At 35.0% G+C, this 19,270-nt stretch overlaps 1 protein-coding gene across 5 annotated transcripts in view; it reads right to left on the bottom strand.

The window, feature by feature from the left end:
- The window catches only part of LOC121318131 (glucoside xylosyltransferase 1-like), a 42,475-nt gene that overhangs the window by 18,764 nt on the left and 4,441 nt on the right, over positions 1-19,270 (bottom strand). The window contains exons 2-8 of one of the 5 annotated variants that reach the window (XM_041254451.1): positions 13,822-14,017; positions 13,288-13,419; positions 12,396-12,647; positions 10,959-11,082; positions 9,817-9,989; positions 7,692-7,849; positions 4,094-4,380 (exon numbers count right to left, since the gene is read on the bottom strand). In XM_041254451.1, the coding sequence (XP_041110385.1) occupies positions 4,290-4,380; positions 7,692-7,849; positions 9,817-9,989; positions 10,959-11,082; positions 12,396-12,647; positions 13,288-13,419; positions 13,822-14,017 (1,126 nt within the window). In that variant the 3' untranslated portion in view covers positions 4,094-4,289. Of the gene's footprint in view, positions 1-4,093; positions 4,381-5,477; positions 7,850-9,816; positions 9,990-10,958; positions 11,083-12,395; positions 12,648-13,287; positions 13,420-13,821; positions 14,018-19,270 lie in introns of those variants that run through there. The other 4 variants (XM_041254452.1, XM_041254456.1, XM_041254455.1 and 1 more) reach the window with 4 other exon arrangements.

Raw genomic sequence — 19,270 nt, 5'->3', positions numbered from 1 at the left:
TAATCTACTGAAAGATTATGCCTGTTCACACCTCACAGCCAGATAACATGCAAATAAGGGATGCCGGGCTTTGAAATGAAAACCATTGACCAACATGAGTGACAGAACATAACTAATTGAAAAGGAAATTAAGAAGCATAGAGGAAATCCTCCTTTTCACATAAAAAATTATCTTTTCATCCTGTCCCTTCTGGTATTCACAAATTACTATCATACTAAGGAAATAAATAGGTCTGCAAAAGCCTCTAGTTAATGTTCAGTTAAAATGAGGTTTGCTCCAGAGAAAAGGGTCATTTGAGATATATGGCTCTGGCAATATCATTTCCATAAAGGATAAAGCTTGGATAAAGGATCTCAGCAAGGATAAGAATTCATAAATATGACTTTTTCAGCAAGACCAAATAATTAAATTTCAACTTCAAGTGTGATGCTAAATTATCAAGTGCTCTTGCAGATGCTATAGCAGGGGGTTTCAGACAGCAGGTACGGGCTATTTGAAATGAAATGCCTCACTGCTTTAAAAATTGACAAGGATTTTTGCTTAACTTCATAATTACCACAATTAGTGTACCTTCCCTCTTTAATTAACATTTAGTAAAACAGTATGTTCGATACATTTCCTGCGAACAACCTGAGTCTGCAAGAACAGTTTTACATTTAAAAATAAATGCAATATGTAAAAAATCTCGCATGTCTAACAATATAGATCTAATCTAATCTAGTCAATTAGTAGACTGGGTTTGTGGTGGGCGAGCGTGGAATAGATGTTGTCTATTTTGTTCCGAAAAAAAGGAGAAATCATAACAGGTAAGAGAGGAGGATGGAGGAGAGTTGGATCTGTCGGTGACTGGATGTAGGGTTTGGTCAATGGTCTTAAAGAGAACACTGGGTTTACCGTGTCCCATAGTTAGAAGTATTTCACCCTGGCCATGGCAAGCGCCCGGCTGTTGCTCGCGAGATGGTCGGTCCAGATCTCTCTGTGAATCGTTATTCCAGATGACCTCCACTTGTGCTTGAGATTGCAGCAGGCAGATTTAAGCAGTCAAAATTCAAGGGTGTACCATGGGCAATTTAGATCTTTCTTTCATTCTGGTTGTAAGCAGGAGCAACAGGTGTCAAGGATATGTGTAAGGGTGGCATTGTAGAGGGTCACCACATCATCAACTGAGGACAGGAGAGTACCAGTTAGAGGGGAGGCAGTGACACATTCCGAGAGTTTCAGAGGATTCAGCAGATTCTTGGGACGGAAGGAGTCACAGTATCATTGGCGGAGGAAGGAACAGGGAGATTAATATTAGATTAATTATTATTAAGAAATGGTCAGAGAGAGAGAGACATCTGAGACGGAGAGATTGTAGACATCAAGGCCCCTGGAGATGAGCAGATCCAGGGTGTGTCCTCGGGTGTGAGTGGGGACATTGACAGATTGAGAAAGTCCAAGAGTGTCTAGAATTGTGTTGAAGTCGGTCACTGGGGGGGAAAGGCAAGTCAACATGAATGTTGAAGTCACCTAGGAGTAGGATTTTGTCAGTTGAAGTGCAGGTGATTCTGAAAACTCAACAATAAAAGCAGAGTTGTTCTTTGGTGGACGGTAGATAACAGAAAGGGTAAGGCACATGGGAGAAGGGAGCTTGATGGTGAGATACTCAAATGAAGAAAAGGCAGGCAAAGAGTGAACTGCGGAATGCTTTTTATTGATAATTCTGTACAGTCCAATACACTTGTAAATCTAATCTAAAACAACATGATTCACTTGCTTAAAGCTGGTTATCTTAAAGAGTAAATAAAGCTCTCTACGAGATCAATGACAAACGAGACAGATCTGCCCTCTGACCTCATGGTCACCATGAGAACAGGGTAAAGCAGGAAGTCAAAAGTAGAAGGAACTATCATACCTTAACTTTGTCATGTATGCCACATTGAAAAAATTATTAAAAGAATACAAAATAAACTCTAAAAAAAGTGATTATGGTGGAGAGGCTATCAGTGTTGCATAGGATTCCTATGGGCTTGTGTCAAACTTGAGGAGTCTTTTCAGAAGAAAATGTTGATGGAATAGTTTGCAAGCATGGCAAATAATTGACCTAAGCACAAACATAATAGGATATTAAACCGCTAAGAAACTTAGTGTAGATAAAATGTTAATTTAACGCAAGTGGAAAAAAATGTAACGTTACTATGCAGTGCCTTTCAAACATAGCGTTCAGGGTCCTTCCAGTAGTTTTCCAGTAGCAGCCATTATCATTACCAGTGGTCAATATGACAAGTTTTAGCAGTCTACTGCACATATTGCAATGACTTTACAGGACAGCATACAGCGATGCCTTCTGCCATTGCCATAAAGAAATTAACGGGTAAACTTTCATACTTGTATTATCCTTTATTTTCTTGTTAGACAGTATGACCTTAGAACTTTAAAGCTTTTTTTTTCCCCTCGAAAAAAGACAACGTGTTGATATGTTTGCCTAGATGGTGTTGGTTGTAAAAGGATGTTTATGTGGGGGACAGTCTTTGTACTTTAACAGTCTTAAGGGAGATGTTATGCTGCAAACACTTTAGATTTAGTTAAATGAACAGTGTCTGCAGTGATAACGAGAAACAAAGAACCCAAGTAGAGCATGTTCTGTTTCTATTATTCTGTAAATCAGGCAAGGAAAACTTTACATACGTTTCTGGACAGATCCCTGTTTTAAGCCTACTCAGCCAGATCATTCCCTGCAGTATTCATACTTAGGGTTACTTCATACTTGGGTTTTCTATGTGAAGCAAGAAATACGAAGTGTATGTAGGATGATAGGGTTTTAACTGCAATGCAAAAGCCAATGTTTAAGAATTAATGATAGGGTGTACCAAACATCACAAAACGTGTGACCCATGAGAGTCCCTATGGAATCCCCAGTGAAGGTCTGCAACTTTGCACAGCCATGACTCGAATCTGCATACCGCTGACTGGATGACTCAACACCACATATCTGTGTATTTGCCAGGTGACTCACTCTTTGGATATTTCATATGGTAATTCCCATAGGTGATTAGACATCTAAGAGCATTTACTGAATTTAGTTTTGATAGCAAGTTGAATTTGTATGTAATGCTGCATATGTCTAGAAGTACAAACATGCACGCCCAAACAGAGGTATTCAAGCCTTAAATATACAAAATTGTTGATACAGTATAATTTACTTTTGTTATCCTATATAACAAAACAAGTACCGGTAAACCTAAAAATGACAAAGAAGACTAAAGCACCATCTAGTGACTGCATTTGACATACAAAAAACAACACTGCTTTAAAAAGTCTTTCTATGCCTGCAGAGAAGACCAGTATTTTGACAGTTTATGTTATAGCACCTTTCATCAGGTTAAGATCGTTGATTTTTCTGTTTCACCTATAATCTTGTGCAATGCACACATGATAATCTGAAAGTATTTTAGATGGTGGATGTAATCCAGTTTTGTTTTTTTTTTTTTTTTTTTTTTACCACAGCAACTGTTTTAAATATAAAACTGAATATCCCACAAATTAACACAATTCTAGACAACATATTGTTGTTAACCAAGACAAATGCATCTAAATGGAGGCACTGTATACAATATTAATCAATTTTGGTAAATTGTGAATTACAAATAACTTGTGTAAATGTACTATATCACAAATGTATGTGTTATGCGGAAATCATTTTTTGTAAGCATATACATGGACATTACATCCAACAGGCTCTACTAGAGGGCTAGTAACACCGTGTAACAAATTTTTTATTTTTTTTTCTTCCTGGGTAGTAAGTGTTATTTCCTAATTGCTTATGCCTCAAAAGTATAGAAAATGGCTATTATTCCCCACAAACTTTGCTTTTGTGACCAGCACAGTGATATTTCAAAATATCACTATTTCCAATGGGAAAACGGGCAAATGTGTGTCTTTTCGTTCACATAAAGTCAGAAAAAAACAACATATGAATCCAAATTAACATGTATTTATACTAAAGTAATACAAAAATGACTACAAATGATTTAGAAGTGAGTAGTTTTTCGAGATTTACGATTATACTGTAAATACAGTATAATCGTAAATCTCAAAAAACTACTCTAAATCTTTAAGTAGATTCATAAGGCACTTCTTTAACTAGCACAACTCCTTTGTGGAGGAGGCTGTGTGGTCCAATAGTTAAAGAAACAGGTTTATAACCAGGAGGTCCTCGGTTCAAACCCCACTCAACCTCTGACTCATTAGGTGACCTTGAGCAAGTCACTTAACCTCCTTGTGCTCTGTCTTTTGGGTGAGGCATTCTTCAAAGTGACTCTGCAGTTGACGCACAGTTCACAAACTCTAATCTCATATCTTGTAAAGCGCTTTGTGATGGTGGTCCACTATGAAAGGCACTATACAAAAATAAAAATTATTTTTATTATTTGTATTTTTGTTATTGAAAATATCAATAAAGATTTGGTGACAAATTAATAAAGCACTAAATTTTTTAATTGTAAACATTTCCCACCACTGTATAGATCATATTAAATTACTTCAAGAAAAAAGAATGCTTCCCCATGTACAATTTATTATAAAAATAATATACAACTGAATACATCTTCAAAAGTAGATTGTAAACTTTAAAAATGACGTACTTCTGAGACACTTCAATAAATCAAACATTGTAACAGGCTTTCAAAGTGTAAACTGCTCTTTTATGACATGCTCTATCTACTCCAGTTAATATTTTGTTAGAATCCTACAAATAGAAAATTAATTTATTAATGTTTTTTAAACTACATAGGACACCACATATCCTGGTGACAAACGAAACGTACATACTGTATAGATACAACTGTGCAAAATGTCGTTATTTGGCTTTACAGTAGCTGTTATTCACATGGATTAAAATGTATGCAGTAACATTAAAGAAACAAGTTGGACATTGTTAAATAAATATGAAAACTTTCATAGCAAGCAGTTGGTATGAGAGGAGAACGAACAAGGCCGCCATTTAAAAATACACATATTCTGCAGAGTTAATTAAAACACAAAATTACCTCTATTAGCACTAATCCTGGATTACAAAACCTAAAATGTAACACGAGGTAGCCCAAGATTAGTGCCGGATATGTGGAATCAGATGAATATAAGGTTAACATTAGCAGATCCAAAATGTATTCAAAGTGTATATTTAAGAAGAAAACTAAAAGTAGGTTGGTTTTACAGACTCTAATTAGCACTAGTCTTGGGCTATCTTACCTAAAGTAATGCTAGGTAGTCCAAGACTTAATCTTTCTAAACTGGCATCTGTAAAGTACATTTTTCTGAGAAACCCAGTAGCCCATTCTGAAGTATATAATTGTTAGAGGTTCTCATGTATGGATTTGACCCAAAAATGGCAAGTTATTAACCTGATATATCCCTTCATGTAGCCATTACTAAATCCTGTGTCTTGTTTTATTTGTTAAAGAGTATAATAAAACAGAACCCAATTTCCCCCGTGCAGAAATACAGCTCAATTAAAAAGCAAACACACACACATATATATGAGAGAGAAAATGATTCAGTACCGTCAGCCAATCAACCTCCAGCTCTAGCGGGCACTAATAGACAGTTGAGTGCCCGTTGGAACGTCTCAGCACCAAATGCGAATCAAATTTAAAATCAATCTGCGCAAGTGCTGGCTTTCTTTTTAATCTTTTGTATTTTTTAAGCATAGTTCAAATGTATTGGAGAGTAAATACTAAAAAAAAAAAAAAAAAAAAAAAAAAAAAAAAAAAAGACATAATTGGTCCAAATTTATTTATTATTCACCAAAACCAGCCAATCAATAAATTGCATTGTAAATTACCTGCAACTGCCAAGAGCCAATCACAGACTGTCGGCTCAACAAAGCAAGACACGGATAGTTCAATAATATTGCTCCATTCATTTATATTCAGGAGAGAAAGGCTCTGGCTGATGGTAGAAACACGGTGAGTTTGGAGGCATTTTAGAGTGGTATTTAATGAGATGTGTTGGTAGCTCAGACTCCATCTTATACGAACTGTTCAGTAATGGCTCCGTTCATTCAGGCAATATCCAAATTATAAATAAGAGTTTAAAACAAGTTAATAAAAAAAGAAAAACTGATTTACTAAAAAAAAAAAAAATGTTTTTCTCTTTATATGTATGCCATCCTTGTTTTCTATTTATTTAAAAAAATGTTCGGGACTATTTTCTTAGGACGTCTTTACCCAACGAATCAGTACAAGTTCAAAGTAAATCTAAGTTCTAAGGTTTTTTAAAGAAAATAATAATACAAATTGTTTTCTAATAGCGATAGTGCCCCATCTGAGGGCTCTACCGTGTGGTAGATGACCTTGACTTTCATTAGCGCCTTTGGTGAGGGACGCATAACTCCCATCGCGGTCAATTATCACATGGTAGAGCCCTCATCGGCGGGCACTATCGCTTAAATATATGTAGGACCCAAAAATTTCACGCCAAATTTCACATTTCTGGGCAACAATTTCTATCCAAAAACATTTTCTATTTTTATACTACATTTAGTGCAACTTGATTATTTTACTGCATTTAAAACATAGATTCTTATTCAGTAAACAAAATTACATGAAAATGTTAACATTTTAAAAGTAATCTTTTTTAGGCATAAACAACAATAAGCATACCATAACTGATCTCATACAAGACACTTCCAGGTGTTTAGTGGTTTTATTCAGAACACAGATGTGCATCAGTCTTCATTTCTGAGATGAATAAAAACCAACAACTGAATTGTAAGTGGAATAAAACTCCTTTAAATTTTGAGATGAGAATTCTTTGAGTAGCTGCCACAAGGTCACTACACAGTTTTTGAAACTGGAACCATAAAGATAATTGTTCTGAATGTTCACAAGAAACTAAACAAAAGTTAATTAGACAAACACTCGGACACAATGGGACTGCGCCTTCCTGACTAAGTAGTAATAAGAGTGTTTCAAAAAGTAAAAGGGAAAATGTTTAAAAATCAACATGAGAGATTATACCATATACATAAATCTCTCCTTGGGTTTACTGCATGCCAATTTTACTGGCTGTTAAATACAAATAATAATCAATACTTATTGGCTTACCAGAAAACGTATTTGAACAGTATGCATTTGGACAGTGCCTATTTGGAAAATCCAAATATTTGGCTTTCTATTCAGATTTGTCTTTTAAATAAATGTATTTGATTGTACTTTAATGTATTACCAGACAGGTAAACTGTAACAATGTTGATTAAAATCCTCAGCAGTCTTCTGTGCAGTCTTTAATTATTACTTCTAAATGATTTACTGTTAACACATGATTGTCAATAAAGGTTCCCAGTAACACATACATTTATAACACATGAAACATTTAGATGCAGATTGTCAACTGTTTCAACCTAACACCCTTGACTGTTACAAATTGAAACCTCAATTAAGTAACAGTTGGGTTCACACACACAGCAAAGTGAGATTAGTGCTTTTACACATTGATACGTTGAATTCACAGCTTGGAAGCAAGAATACAAAAAATGAGAAAGGGTAGAATTTATTCTTCCCAAGTCTGAACATACAGGACTTGGATTAGAACTGACTGATAATCCTCTTCCAGAGGTTCCACAGAGAAGCCCCATGTGATGATAAAACACAGTTGAGTCCCTAAAGTTCAAAGTGAATGTTTGTATCAACATATCTGAAAACACAATTACCTTCCTCTTGAGACTTTGTCTTGAATTGTTCCTATACTCTTTTGTAATTGCTTTGTAAATAAGTGTTGTACTTTTCCACAGTAAGTATGTGTTGTCTTCTGCAGATCTTGTTCAAGTGGGTATAGGAGAGAATGGACTGGGTCATCTCCAAATGTGTACTGTAACACAAAAACACAAAAAAATGGTTACCAACAAGGTCATAAACTCTTTTCTGAATAACCAGTTTTATTTTTGTGATTTAAAAAAAACTTAAATCATTTAGACTCTGAAATGTAGTTTTTATCAACATTTATTATACCCCGAACTGGCCCTTTCCAGTAATATCATGAATAAAGCATCAATGTAATTTCTCTTTCCAATAATGAAACTACTTTTACAATGCTCACAGGAAATAAGGAGAAATTACATTTTTATGGGAGCTCATTTACCTCGGTTTGGTCTAGCATTAGGTCACCAAAAGTACATTAATTTATGACTATATACACATCAACCAGCAATAACAGCTGCCTTCTATTGATTTTATGTGGATAATTGTGCATTGTCCAGATAAGCATCCTGGATCCTAAAAGCACCATCGGCACCACATCTTTACAACTCTTCAGTGTGTTCAGCAATATAATGCTGGAGCACTTTATTAGCAATGAAAATCTAGTTTTGGAGATGAGCTGTTGTCATCTTGGAATGAAAAGAGAAGCCGTCTCTGTTCATTTCAAACCATCCTGTCCCACAGGACTTACTCTCTCTGGAGGATTTAACTTTGTCACAATCTTTCCAGTAAGGAGAAACTATGAAAATACATTTACAGACTAAGAATGGTGCTGTTGAAAGACAACACTGACCCCCCCCGAAAACTGGTAGGTACTGTACTCATAGCATAACACTGCTGAAGGGTCGTGACCATACAGTATGGTACTGCTTTCGAACTTGTTGCCATGCAAAAAACCCTTCGTTTTTAGTCCACTGAGCTGCTTTTTAGCATGGAAAGGCAATTTACCCACTTTTTTTAGCCAGGCCATGTTTTGATGAGGAATGTGCATGCTACCTCACATTCTCAAGACAATGGAGAAAGAAATTGGAGTTTCTAAACTGCATGTAAACCAAGCCATTGTTGATAAGGGGCTATTCAATGACAGGTCACAGCAGGAAAGCTGGACAGCAAATGATGCATGACAGTTGCAGAGGTGCCTGATGGTGTATCTGTGCAAATTTGGGCAACTGATTTGGTGAAAATTGATGACATCCTTAACATCTGTCAAGTTAAATGAAATCCCCCATCCCTGCAGGATTTCAGTAGCAGGGCAATTATCCTTAACATACTGATAAGATAAGAGATTACATGAATAGCAATGGAAAATGTTACTTTTTACAGAATCTGTTTCATTAAATATACAAGGCAGTTGGGTAGCCTAGTCAATATGCCACTTCGTAGTGCTTCTGGCCCATTCCACGTCCACGTTCCATGTGTTATAGCAACATCAAAAACTCTGGAATCACCCCTTATGAGTTTTCAAAACTAATCAAGAACATTGGCCTTTAGGACGCTTTTAGCTATATAACTTTAAAAAGTATGTGTTAAACAAAGTTTTCAGCCTACATTACAATAAAGGAGGGTGTGCTCCGAACTGTAATAAACATCTTTTTTAAAACAAAAATGCTACTTGGCAGGTGGAAGCACCAAATAATTGGTAACAAGATTCTAAGACTACCAGCAAGGGTCACAAAGGGACCTGGAACTGGTGTGCTGTGTACTAAAGCCTCTGCAACACTGACATGCTTCACACTGCAGCTAGGGAAATGTAGAGGATATACATATGGTTTCACAGACACAGATCAACACACAATATTATATTAGATAAAGAATTAAGATACAGTATGTGCTAAATATGGGGTCTGAGGAACCAGCCAATAAAGCATTCCCTTCGTATGACCAGTTTGTCTCTAGAAAGGGTTCCATTCTCAGAAGAGAACTTAAAAAAAAAAAAAAAAAAGAATGTGGAACTTTTAACTTTAGTATACATCACTGGTATAATGTGGTGGGGTTAACATGAAGATGGTCTATTACTGTCACACTTGTTTCTCAGTTTTCCCACTCCCACAAAAAAATATTAAACAAGTAACTCCTTACTTGTTGTATTGCTTGGTAGATCGCTTTAAAAGCAGGTTGCTTATGATCATGATAAACTCCCCGGTTTCCATGAAGAATGAAGATGCCTCCTTCTTCAGCAGATTTGCAGTTACTGCCATAAATACAGTGATCAGGGCGATAATTCCAATGGCAGGGGAATACAAAAAGGCTTTCTGGATGGATGGGGGAAAACATATATTTCTTTCATATTAGTGCAAGCTTCCAAATAGAGACAGGTAAGATTCACAGCAGGTCATCATCAGTGGCAGCATCTATCCATCTATCTATCTATCTACATATATATATATATATATATATATATATATATATATATATATATATATATATATATATATATATATATATATATATATATATATATATACACACACATATACATACACACACACACACACATATACAGTATATAAGTATACTCCCTTATAAATTTTGTAGATTCAGTCTAAATTATTGTGTTTATTTTCATTTATGGAACATGGTTTAAAAACCTTGCAAAGTAGATGCCATCACATAAATTACACTTAACCTGTTACAGCTTTCATATTGACATTATTTTACAAAGCTTCATCCTTAACACTCCTGCATTCTGATTTAACAGCTAGATCAGTTATGGTCTCATACAATCTGTAGCTAAATCAGATAAAAAGGTTCAGCTGGGTTCAAACAGATTGAGATTTATTATAGCTATTAATCAAACATTCTTAAAAGAAATATAAAATATAGATGAAACTCATAAAAAGGAATGCGTGTGTGTTTGAAGAGTCATCTCTGAATGCTTGTCACGTTTAAATATTGCTACCTCTCAGTGGTTTGTATCAGATGGATATTTAAGCAAGTATTTAAATCATACCCTAAAACTAAGGTACAGACAATTTGCTTACACTATCTGAAGCATCGTGGAACATGTTTTTGTTCTTTTTCCGTTATAGCAGAAAGTTTTTAAGGCAACATAGTCACCTTCAACAAAGGACTACATTGTTAAGTCAATCAAGAAAGTACCATATGAAAAAATATTATTTGCCCCAAATTGTACAAGCATGGCCCACATTAATTATATTTTTTCTTTTGAGAAATAAGGTTTTCCCTCAACTGCAGTTTAATAAATTGTTGATCAAGCTCACCTGGGTTGTAATGAAAGATGATATTTAGCAAGTCCTGGTCTCCCCAGGTTATGTTCAGTTTATATTTTTTAAGTAAAGACATGAGCAACTCCTCCCACTGCAGCTGTGCTGTGGTCATATCATTCTGTTAAAAATAATAATAATAATAATCTTATAAAAAGGGTTGACATTTTACTCTTAGACAAAGCACCATTCCAGGGATGAATTAAGGCTGATATTTTGGAGGCTCACAGGTTCCCAACATTTCAAGGGAGATGCACAATGTGTACTCCAAGTAGATGGTCACACACCAACAGCTTTTAGCCTAACCTTTTAGTTTTCTGAGATAAAACACTTGAAACATAACGTGCACTTATCTAAAAATTGTGATGACAAAATAAGAGCTCTAATAAATATCAAAATATTTCTACACCATTCGCACATCACCCTATGCAGCTGCATGACATAAATCTGCCACCTGCTGTTTGCTTATAGTAATTAACCAGAAATCTACTCTAATTCCTCAACAAATAGTATACGATTTCTAAATATTAATACTTCCAACTGCATTCCCTCTAAAATTATGCCTGGATGACCAGAAGTTTAAATAATTTAGTGCCTATTTTTATTTGTTTTTTTAAACATGGACTTAATTTTTATTCAAAGCATATATATATATATATATATATATATATATATCATTTATTTATTTAAGGTCATGGCTGCCAGTTCCCCATAATGCAAGTTGACTTGCAAACACCGGGTGAACATTCCAGATACAACACCAAGCAAAAAACTAAACTGTTAAAATGAAACTTGATGCTGTGGACAGAGTAAGAAAAGGTTCACCTCAAGTAGCAGTTTCAAAAGATATAAATGTTGCAGAATCTACATTACGTGGATGGCTAAAAAGACGAAGAAAAACTAAGAGGTTTTCTTGATGAGACTGACTCCAAAGAGGGCTGCTCTAGGGAAAAAATGCGTACTTACAAAGTGTGTGCATCTCCTTCCTTCACGTTCCACTGTACACTACAATATTAATTTGGCTTGTGGGCATTGTATATCATTTCGGGAACAAAAATGCCAATACTCGTTATAAGACGAAACACAAGCAACGTGGTCTCCTAATTATGGACCCCCACAACCGCATTATAATGGGGTAGCATTATATTAAGCAGCTCCTTAATAACTATAACCTCTTCTGAGTATGAATATTTAAAGAGCAACTAGCTTCAAAATTGAGCAATACACAGCTGTGTCTTTACAGAAGCAAAACCCATATTTTCACTTTTGCACTACTAAAAAAAAAAAAAAAAAAAAAATAATAATAATAATAATAATAATAATAATTTGGCATATCCAGCCCATGAAACATGTGTCAATGAAGTGACAAGTTAAATACTTAACAGTAGAAGCATACATCAAATCAATGGGGAAAAAAAAAAAAAAAAATGCTACCTTAAAATACTTTTTTCGAATCCGAGTCATATTCATCAGCATGACTCCAGAGTTGATCCCAGTCTTGCCATAAAAAGGATGCCTGGCAAAGCGATTATACCATCCAATGCTAGGCTCTTCATGCTCTGGTGCCATTGCAGCAATCTGAGTCGAATTAAGTTCTCTAAAAAAAGACCACATCTCATCCACTGGCTGCAGAAACAAAATGTCTGTATCTACATACAGCAAAGAATCCACATCTTTAAGAATGATCTGGAAAACATCAAAAAGTGTGAAGCAGGATCTTGTCAGGTAAGACATGATATAAACCGAATGAAGCGAATACATTATTTGGTAGCTGCACTTTCCGTGTCATTTGTAGAATTTGCGAATTGCTTGTTGTACAATTATTACAGACAGTAGCTCACTTGATCTGTAATAATTACTTCTATTTCCAGCTAGAAAAACAATTCCCAATGCCTCCTCTCCAGAAAAAACAGTTTTTAAGCCTTTTTTTCTTATTACTGTAAGTATATGGTTGGTAAGACAGCACTATGTTGATTTTCCTAATGTCAAGTTTCATGTAACAGGCCTCTCCCCAACCATATGAAAAAACATCCATGTAACTCAAACCTTTCTTTCTTTTTAAATATGCCCTCTGTCATTCAGGCTGTCCACCTTGACAATGGATGGTGCAATGTCTAGTTAAATATAGACTGAATGTTCAACCCCACAGTGGATAGGCTAGAAAGATCTAAAAATAGCCCCAAATTGAAAGCAGGTATATATTTTTTTCTTTTTTAGCTTAGAGCTAAAGTCCCCAAAGCAGCAATAACAAAAAATAAAAAAGTTGGGGGGGAGGGGGCAGTTTACTAAACTGCAGAGATGATCAGAAGATAAGTGTTGTACTTACAGGAAGAAAGAGCCGCTGGGATGCACAAGGTTTGAACAGTCTCTTCCATTCTGCAGCATTCCCGCTGGGGAATGTTATGGAGTGCACAGTGTAACTGAACTTTAAACGATAAGACTCCAACCAAGAATCCAGCTGCATCAACAAAGAAAATAATGGATTGCTGATTTTTACCAATTTGTATTATCTCCTGTTTTTATAACTTAAAACAAATACAGCATGGGTTGTTTAATATATTTTTACAATCCTAAAATCGCATTTGTGATTAATACCATTAACAGTTCAGCTATACCCCATTTATAGCAAAAATGTTTCTTCAAACTCTACAGAGGCGATAAAACAAACAGTGTGGGATCCAGAGAGATTATTGTTTTTTGACAAAAGTGGATTCATGCAAAATAATCGTACTCTTCTACAGTTTATAAAATTGTTAGCACATATTATAAGCAAACCATTTAAAAGTCTGAACAGTTCCAGACCACAATCATGTTATTTTAAAAACAAAATTGTATGGCATATTAAATTGCTGTTACTTACTATGTCCTTAAATTTGATGTGCAGATTATCTTCAGCAAAAATGTGAAACTGAATGGGCTTGACATTAAATAAAAGTATAGATTTCAACATTGTAACAGTCTCTTCAAGCCTCTCTCCACAGGCCACTACAGCAAGGTGCATCGTTTCAACAGGAGTGTTTGAGGGATCCGAGGCATCTGCTTTTCTCATAATGTATCTGTGTAAAAAGTAAAAAAAAAGTTCAAGCATTTCTACAGGTTATAATCCCTACTGTAGATAAACCTATGAAAGTGAAGTTTACTGAAATCACTCGCTCAGATTACAAACTCAAGATAAGGGTTTTGTTTTCGTGAACAACCAAATACAGGGTTAAGAATCCTGCATACACTAAGAACAGACTTAACTACAAATTATTTCCCATGTCCCTGAAGGATCAAGATACAGTGAGCACAACGCACTGGTCACAAAGTGTACACAGAGCAGTTTTTAAAACACCTCATAGACGCATGACTTCAAATTCCAGCAGCCCGTGCAGGCCCGGCTTCCCATTAACAGTGAATTGCTAGATATTTATATTGCATTGTCCAACCCACAAAACAGCACAGCTTGCTCAGGCAGTAACAGTGTTCTTCATTCTTGCTTTCTATATTCTACTCAATAGTACAAGACTATTAGAGGGATGTGTGTGCCATTGCCTTTTTTTTATTTTGTACTCTGATGTGCTAAGACTTTGATTTTGTACCACAGTGACCATCTGGGGCTTTATTTATAAATGAAGAAGCTAGCATAAACCTTCCTGGCAGCATGGGTTATACTGTGTGCCTAAAAACAAAATTATTATTTACAGTCCTCTCCCACAAAGCAGTCATCTGTGTTTTAACACCGAGGGCCAACTTCTGTTCAGACAAGCTGTTCCTTATTGCTAAAAAAAAAAAGTAAAAATTATGAAATGTACATCGTTTAAAATAGCATCATGGCGTTCATACAGCCCTCAAATTAATATGAACAAAGTTACAATTCTGTGGGAATTTAGTCAAATGATCTAAACAGTGGCAGATGTAAATAGCACCACTGTTCAAATAGGGCCCTTTGTGTACCAAAGTTATGAAAATCAGCTGGCAAAGCATCCTCAACCGTTTGGAGCAATCGAAAATACTTTTTTTGTTTTGTTTTTAAACCTTTATTTAATTCAATTATCAAGGCATTTTATATAACAGTTAATCTAATAGTCTCAACACTTCTAATAAATCAATCAACAAACAAATAAAATCTTCTTAGAAAATGGTTTCAAAAGCTCAAAAATATAAAAATAGGTTTATCATTGTGGATTAGGCTAATAATCTGCTGTTTTGAGCAGTCTGTAACCTTCCTAGACTGCTATAAAGGTCTGCAATGTTGAAAGAGTTATATATACAGTAGTTCTTACGAGTCACCACAGAATCTATTAGGAACAAACATTTCTAGACAAACTTTTATAACAAAATTTATAAATTTGACACAATAGACACTACTGCGAATTGGATTCTGAAATTGGTTACTGGGAGACAATGTTTTCTTCCTTCTACTTAACAATCTAAGCTGGAATGAAGATAATGTTTTCTGATTTATTTTCCAGGTTTATCAATTGAACCCCGTACATGGTGGATTATATGATCTCTACAGATCTTTTTTCCCCTCCCATATGATGTTATCAAGTGCTCTCTTTTTAGCATCTTTTCAATTTTTTTTTACTCAAAATACAAAATACTGCTTAAAATATTCTTAAACCAGGGTTATAAATGGTCAGCAATGTGGTTTCTTTCAGCTTTACATCATTTGTTCAGTAATTCAAAATAACAAATCCACAAATTAATTAAAACAAAATTCCACAGAACTGGAAATTTTTTTTTAAGAACACACTGATTGGTTACATGGATTTAAGCAATTATAAAGATATTAAGACCCCAAAGAATTTATGAATTTTGATGACCAATTTAGTATTTGACACAGGACATTAAAAGGGCTACTGGGGAAGGTTATTTTCAACAGGCAAAGCTATCTGGTTGCCCCTTTTAAGACATTGGCTAGCAACTACCACTAGCCCAATTTTATTATAAAAGTGGTGATTAACCATGGTAACGACAGATTCCCATATCTGATTAAATACAACTTGGTAGTCCTGCAAGTTTTACCTTTTGCAGAATTAAATACTGTAATTATGGTGTTTTAAATTAATGTTTATTTGATTTATTTATTAACTGCATCCATGCAAATTAACATAAGTTAATTTCCATTTACTTGATTACTGCATACTATTACAGTCTTGTAAAGTCAAGCCTACCTAAAAGCAGCTTCCAAAAAGCAGTTCTTTCCACAAACCCCAGAGGGCAGTCTCCAATAGGGATTCCAGAAAGACAGTGAAAAATTCTTACACCCAACAGGGCAAGACAAAACATGCTATGTATAACTAGCACTTACCTGAATATAACTAACCAGTCAGAAGGTGAAAAAAGAATATGCCACCTTTATAGAAGGTGGCATATTCCAGCAGCAGTCATGCTTTCCTTCAGGGGTTGGAAAAACGTTTGAAACACTACTATCCATAGCACAGTACACACTTTTGTATGGGCAATCTTGAAAGCACTCTTCCAACATGCATGAACGAATTAGAGAGAATATCTCTGCAGATCAACTTAAAAACCTCACCATGTGGAATCAGTATTATCCTGATTGCCCTACACACCAGTGACAGTGTTGTGGCAGGTTTTTTTTTAGTTGTTTTGCCCAATCTCTGCATTTTATTGTCTGTCTTATGACTTTCTAATTTCATCCATTCTTCTTGCAACTATAGCTGAAAACTTGCTTTGCACATTCAATTCCATATACTGTAACACTTGAACAGTAAATCAAATGAAAATCAGAAGTTTAAAAATGGCTCAGTTTTTCAAAGGTCTGCCAAACAAAACAAAAAAAAAACACAACAACTTCTGTTTTTTAATAAAAAAAGACAACTATATTATTATTACTTATTTGGCAGGCACCTTTATATTGCAATTATTGTTTGATAAAAACTGGTGGCAAATAATACTTTATTGAATGTTATGTGATCGACATGTTAAAGAAGCCAAAATCTAGTAATACTTAAGTGTTTTATTAACTAAAAATAACTTTGAAAAAACAAGAACTCACGTAGCGAATAAAAAAAAAATGTCATTGCTATATAGGAATCAATACAAAGAGTTACAGTATTTAAACAATCATTTGTCATTTTATGGCTGCATTAAATGTAATGTTCCATGTTATTACACAGAGAAATATTAAGATTGCATTGCAAGAAATTTTGATTACAGTTTGTAAATATACTAGCAGTCCTATTTCTTTGTCACATACATCTACAAAACAAAACAAAAAACTGGCTCCCCAAGATCACCCTGAATTACAAGCTTTGGTATTGTCAGCAGGCCAAGGGCTGAAAGACGGGTAAATGAAATGAAAGAGCCGAAACCAAGAGCAACAAGAACCTCAAAAAGAAGATGAAGAAGTGCTAACCCATCCAAAGACGAAATACCGACCATGACGTGTTCTATGATAATGCACAGTATACTATTTATGATTGATTTTTTTTTTTTTTTTTAAAGCCAGGCCATTGATCATATCTCTAATTGAAAAAGGGTCAGCACATCAGTATAGCTTCTGTATGCTGCACACACTGTATAGGAAGTTGTATGATTGTAGATGTAGCATATCATTTAAGTAGAATTCCCTAAAAATCTACAGAAAATAGTGCAATGCTGATGAAGGCCTACACATTTACACTCCTTAGTAGTTATGACATTGATTATCCTATGTTATATATACTGTTTCAATAAGCAACCAAGATGTGTTTTAAAATGTATGGTCTAATGCAACTCTCCTGGTATCTTCTTATTACACACAGAATTTCACACAGATTACACGGTTGATTACCATACCTGTAGCAGTCACATTGCTTTTTCTCAACAAATCAAAAAGAAAAAACAGAATTGCAAGCTTTGATATTGTCAGCAAGACAAGGACCAGATAACAGGTAAATGCAAACAGAGATAAAAACAAACCAATAAAAAGATTTTTAAAAAGTAGAGCTATAATCAATCCTTTTCTGAATTCAAAAAAAGTAGAGATGGGAGTACAGTATTTTTTTTTAATCAGCTTGGCTCCATAAATTTTAATTTAATATAAAGTTTGTGACAATAACAATAATTTATTAAAAGGGACAGCACAGTACTGTAGTCTATGTTGGCAGCCTCTGGTGTAAGGCGTTGTGTTTGGTTATGTACTGTCTATTCACCAAATCTACAGCATGCTGGTACAATTCCAAAACATTTCCCCTGTGAAAACCATCTGCTTTAGTCATTTATATATATATATATATATATATATATATATATATATATATATATATTCATGTTTGTAAATATGAGAATAACTATTTATTCTGAACACATTTAATTTCTACAGCAGTTGTCAGATTAAGCTCCAACAATGGCTTTTTTGAAGATAAGCACATCCCCAGACTAGGGATGGGGAATTTTTAACAATCAAAACATATAAACTCTGGTTAAAGGTCGAATAACATGCTAGACATATAACCGGTCACGTGATAAATTTCACCATATGCATATTTTTTATGTATTAATTTTAGTTCTGTTATATATACGTCGATGTGGGCTCTACCGTGTGGTAGATGACCTTGACTTTTGTTAGTGCCCTAGACTTCGGCTCGGGATGCATAACTCCAATTGCGGTCATCTACCACACGGTAGAGCCCTCATCGACGGGCTCTATCGCTTAATTAGAAAACGATCGAGTGCAAACAACCAATCAGCTTCCAGATCTAGCTGGCTTTTATTTTGCACAGATGCTCGCTGGACCACTGAAATGCTTAACTGTAAATAAATTTAAAATCAATCCGCGCATAAAGACATTCTAATCTACAACTAATCTGATAACATAAAAATCTACTTAAACGTACTTTCTGACGCTGGTCTTGAGACAAGCAAAATCATACGTTTGTGACAGTACATCGTAATGAAGGCTCAATTTGCAGCTACTGGAGAGAAAATCAACAGGAAAGACATGATTGGTCCACAATTCTGTCATCAGCTGGATCCAAACAACACTCTCACTCAAAACCAGCCAGTCAAAGTGCCAAACCTGTTTCAGTTCTTTCCGCACCAGCCAATCCACTCCCTTCCACCATGAATGACGCCCCACCTCCAAAAAGAAGTTTCGAGTCCGACTCTATACTACACAGACTATTCAGCAATCCTACAGTTAATTTATCTGGCAATGTCATAATAACAATACAAAAAACTGTTTTCTCTACGTGCATGTCGTTTTTCTATTCAGCGGAAGGTTACCTGGTGAAATATCATAAGTTCAAGGTAAATATAGATTGTTTGTTTTTAAAGAAGAGAATAAAGAAATAAATCGTTTTCTAATAGTGATAAAG

Source organism: Polyodon spathula, chromosome 7, assembly GCF_017654505.1.
Source record: "Polyodon spathula isolate WHYD16114869_AA chromosome 7, ASM1765450v1, whole genome shotgun sequence".
NCBI classification, from domain to species: Eukaryota; Metazoa; Chordata; class Actinopteri; order Acipenseriformes; family Polyodontidae; genus Polyodon; species Polyodon spathula.
The sequence above is the reverse complement of the archived record's forward strand: the minus strand, read 5'-3'. Positions and strand labels throughout refer to the sequence as shown.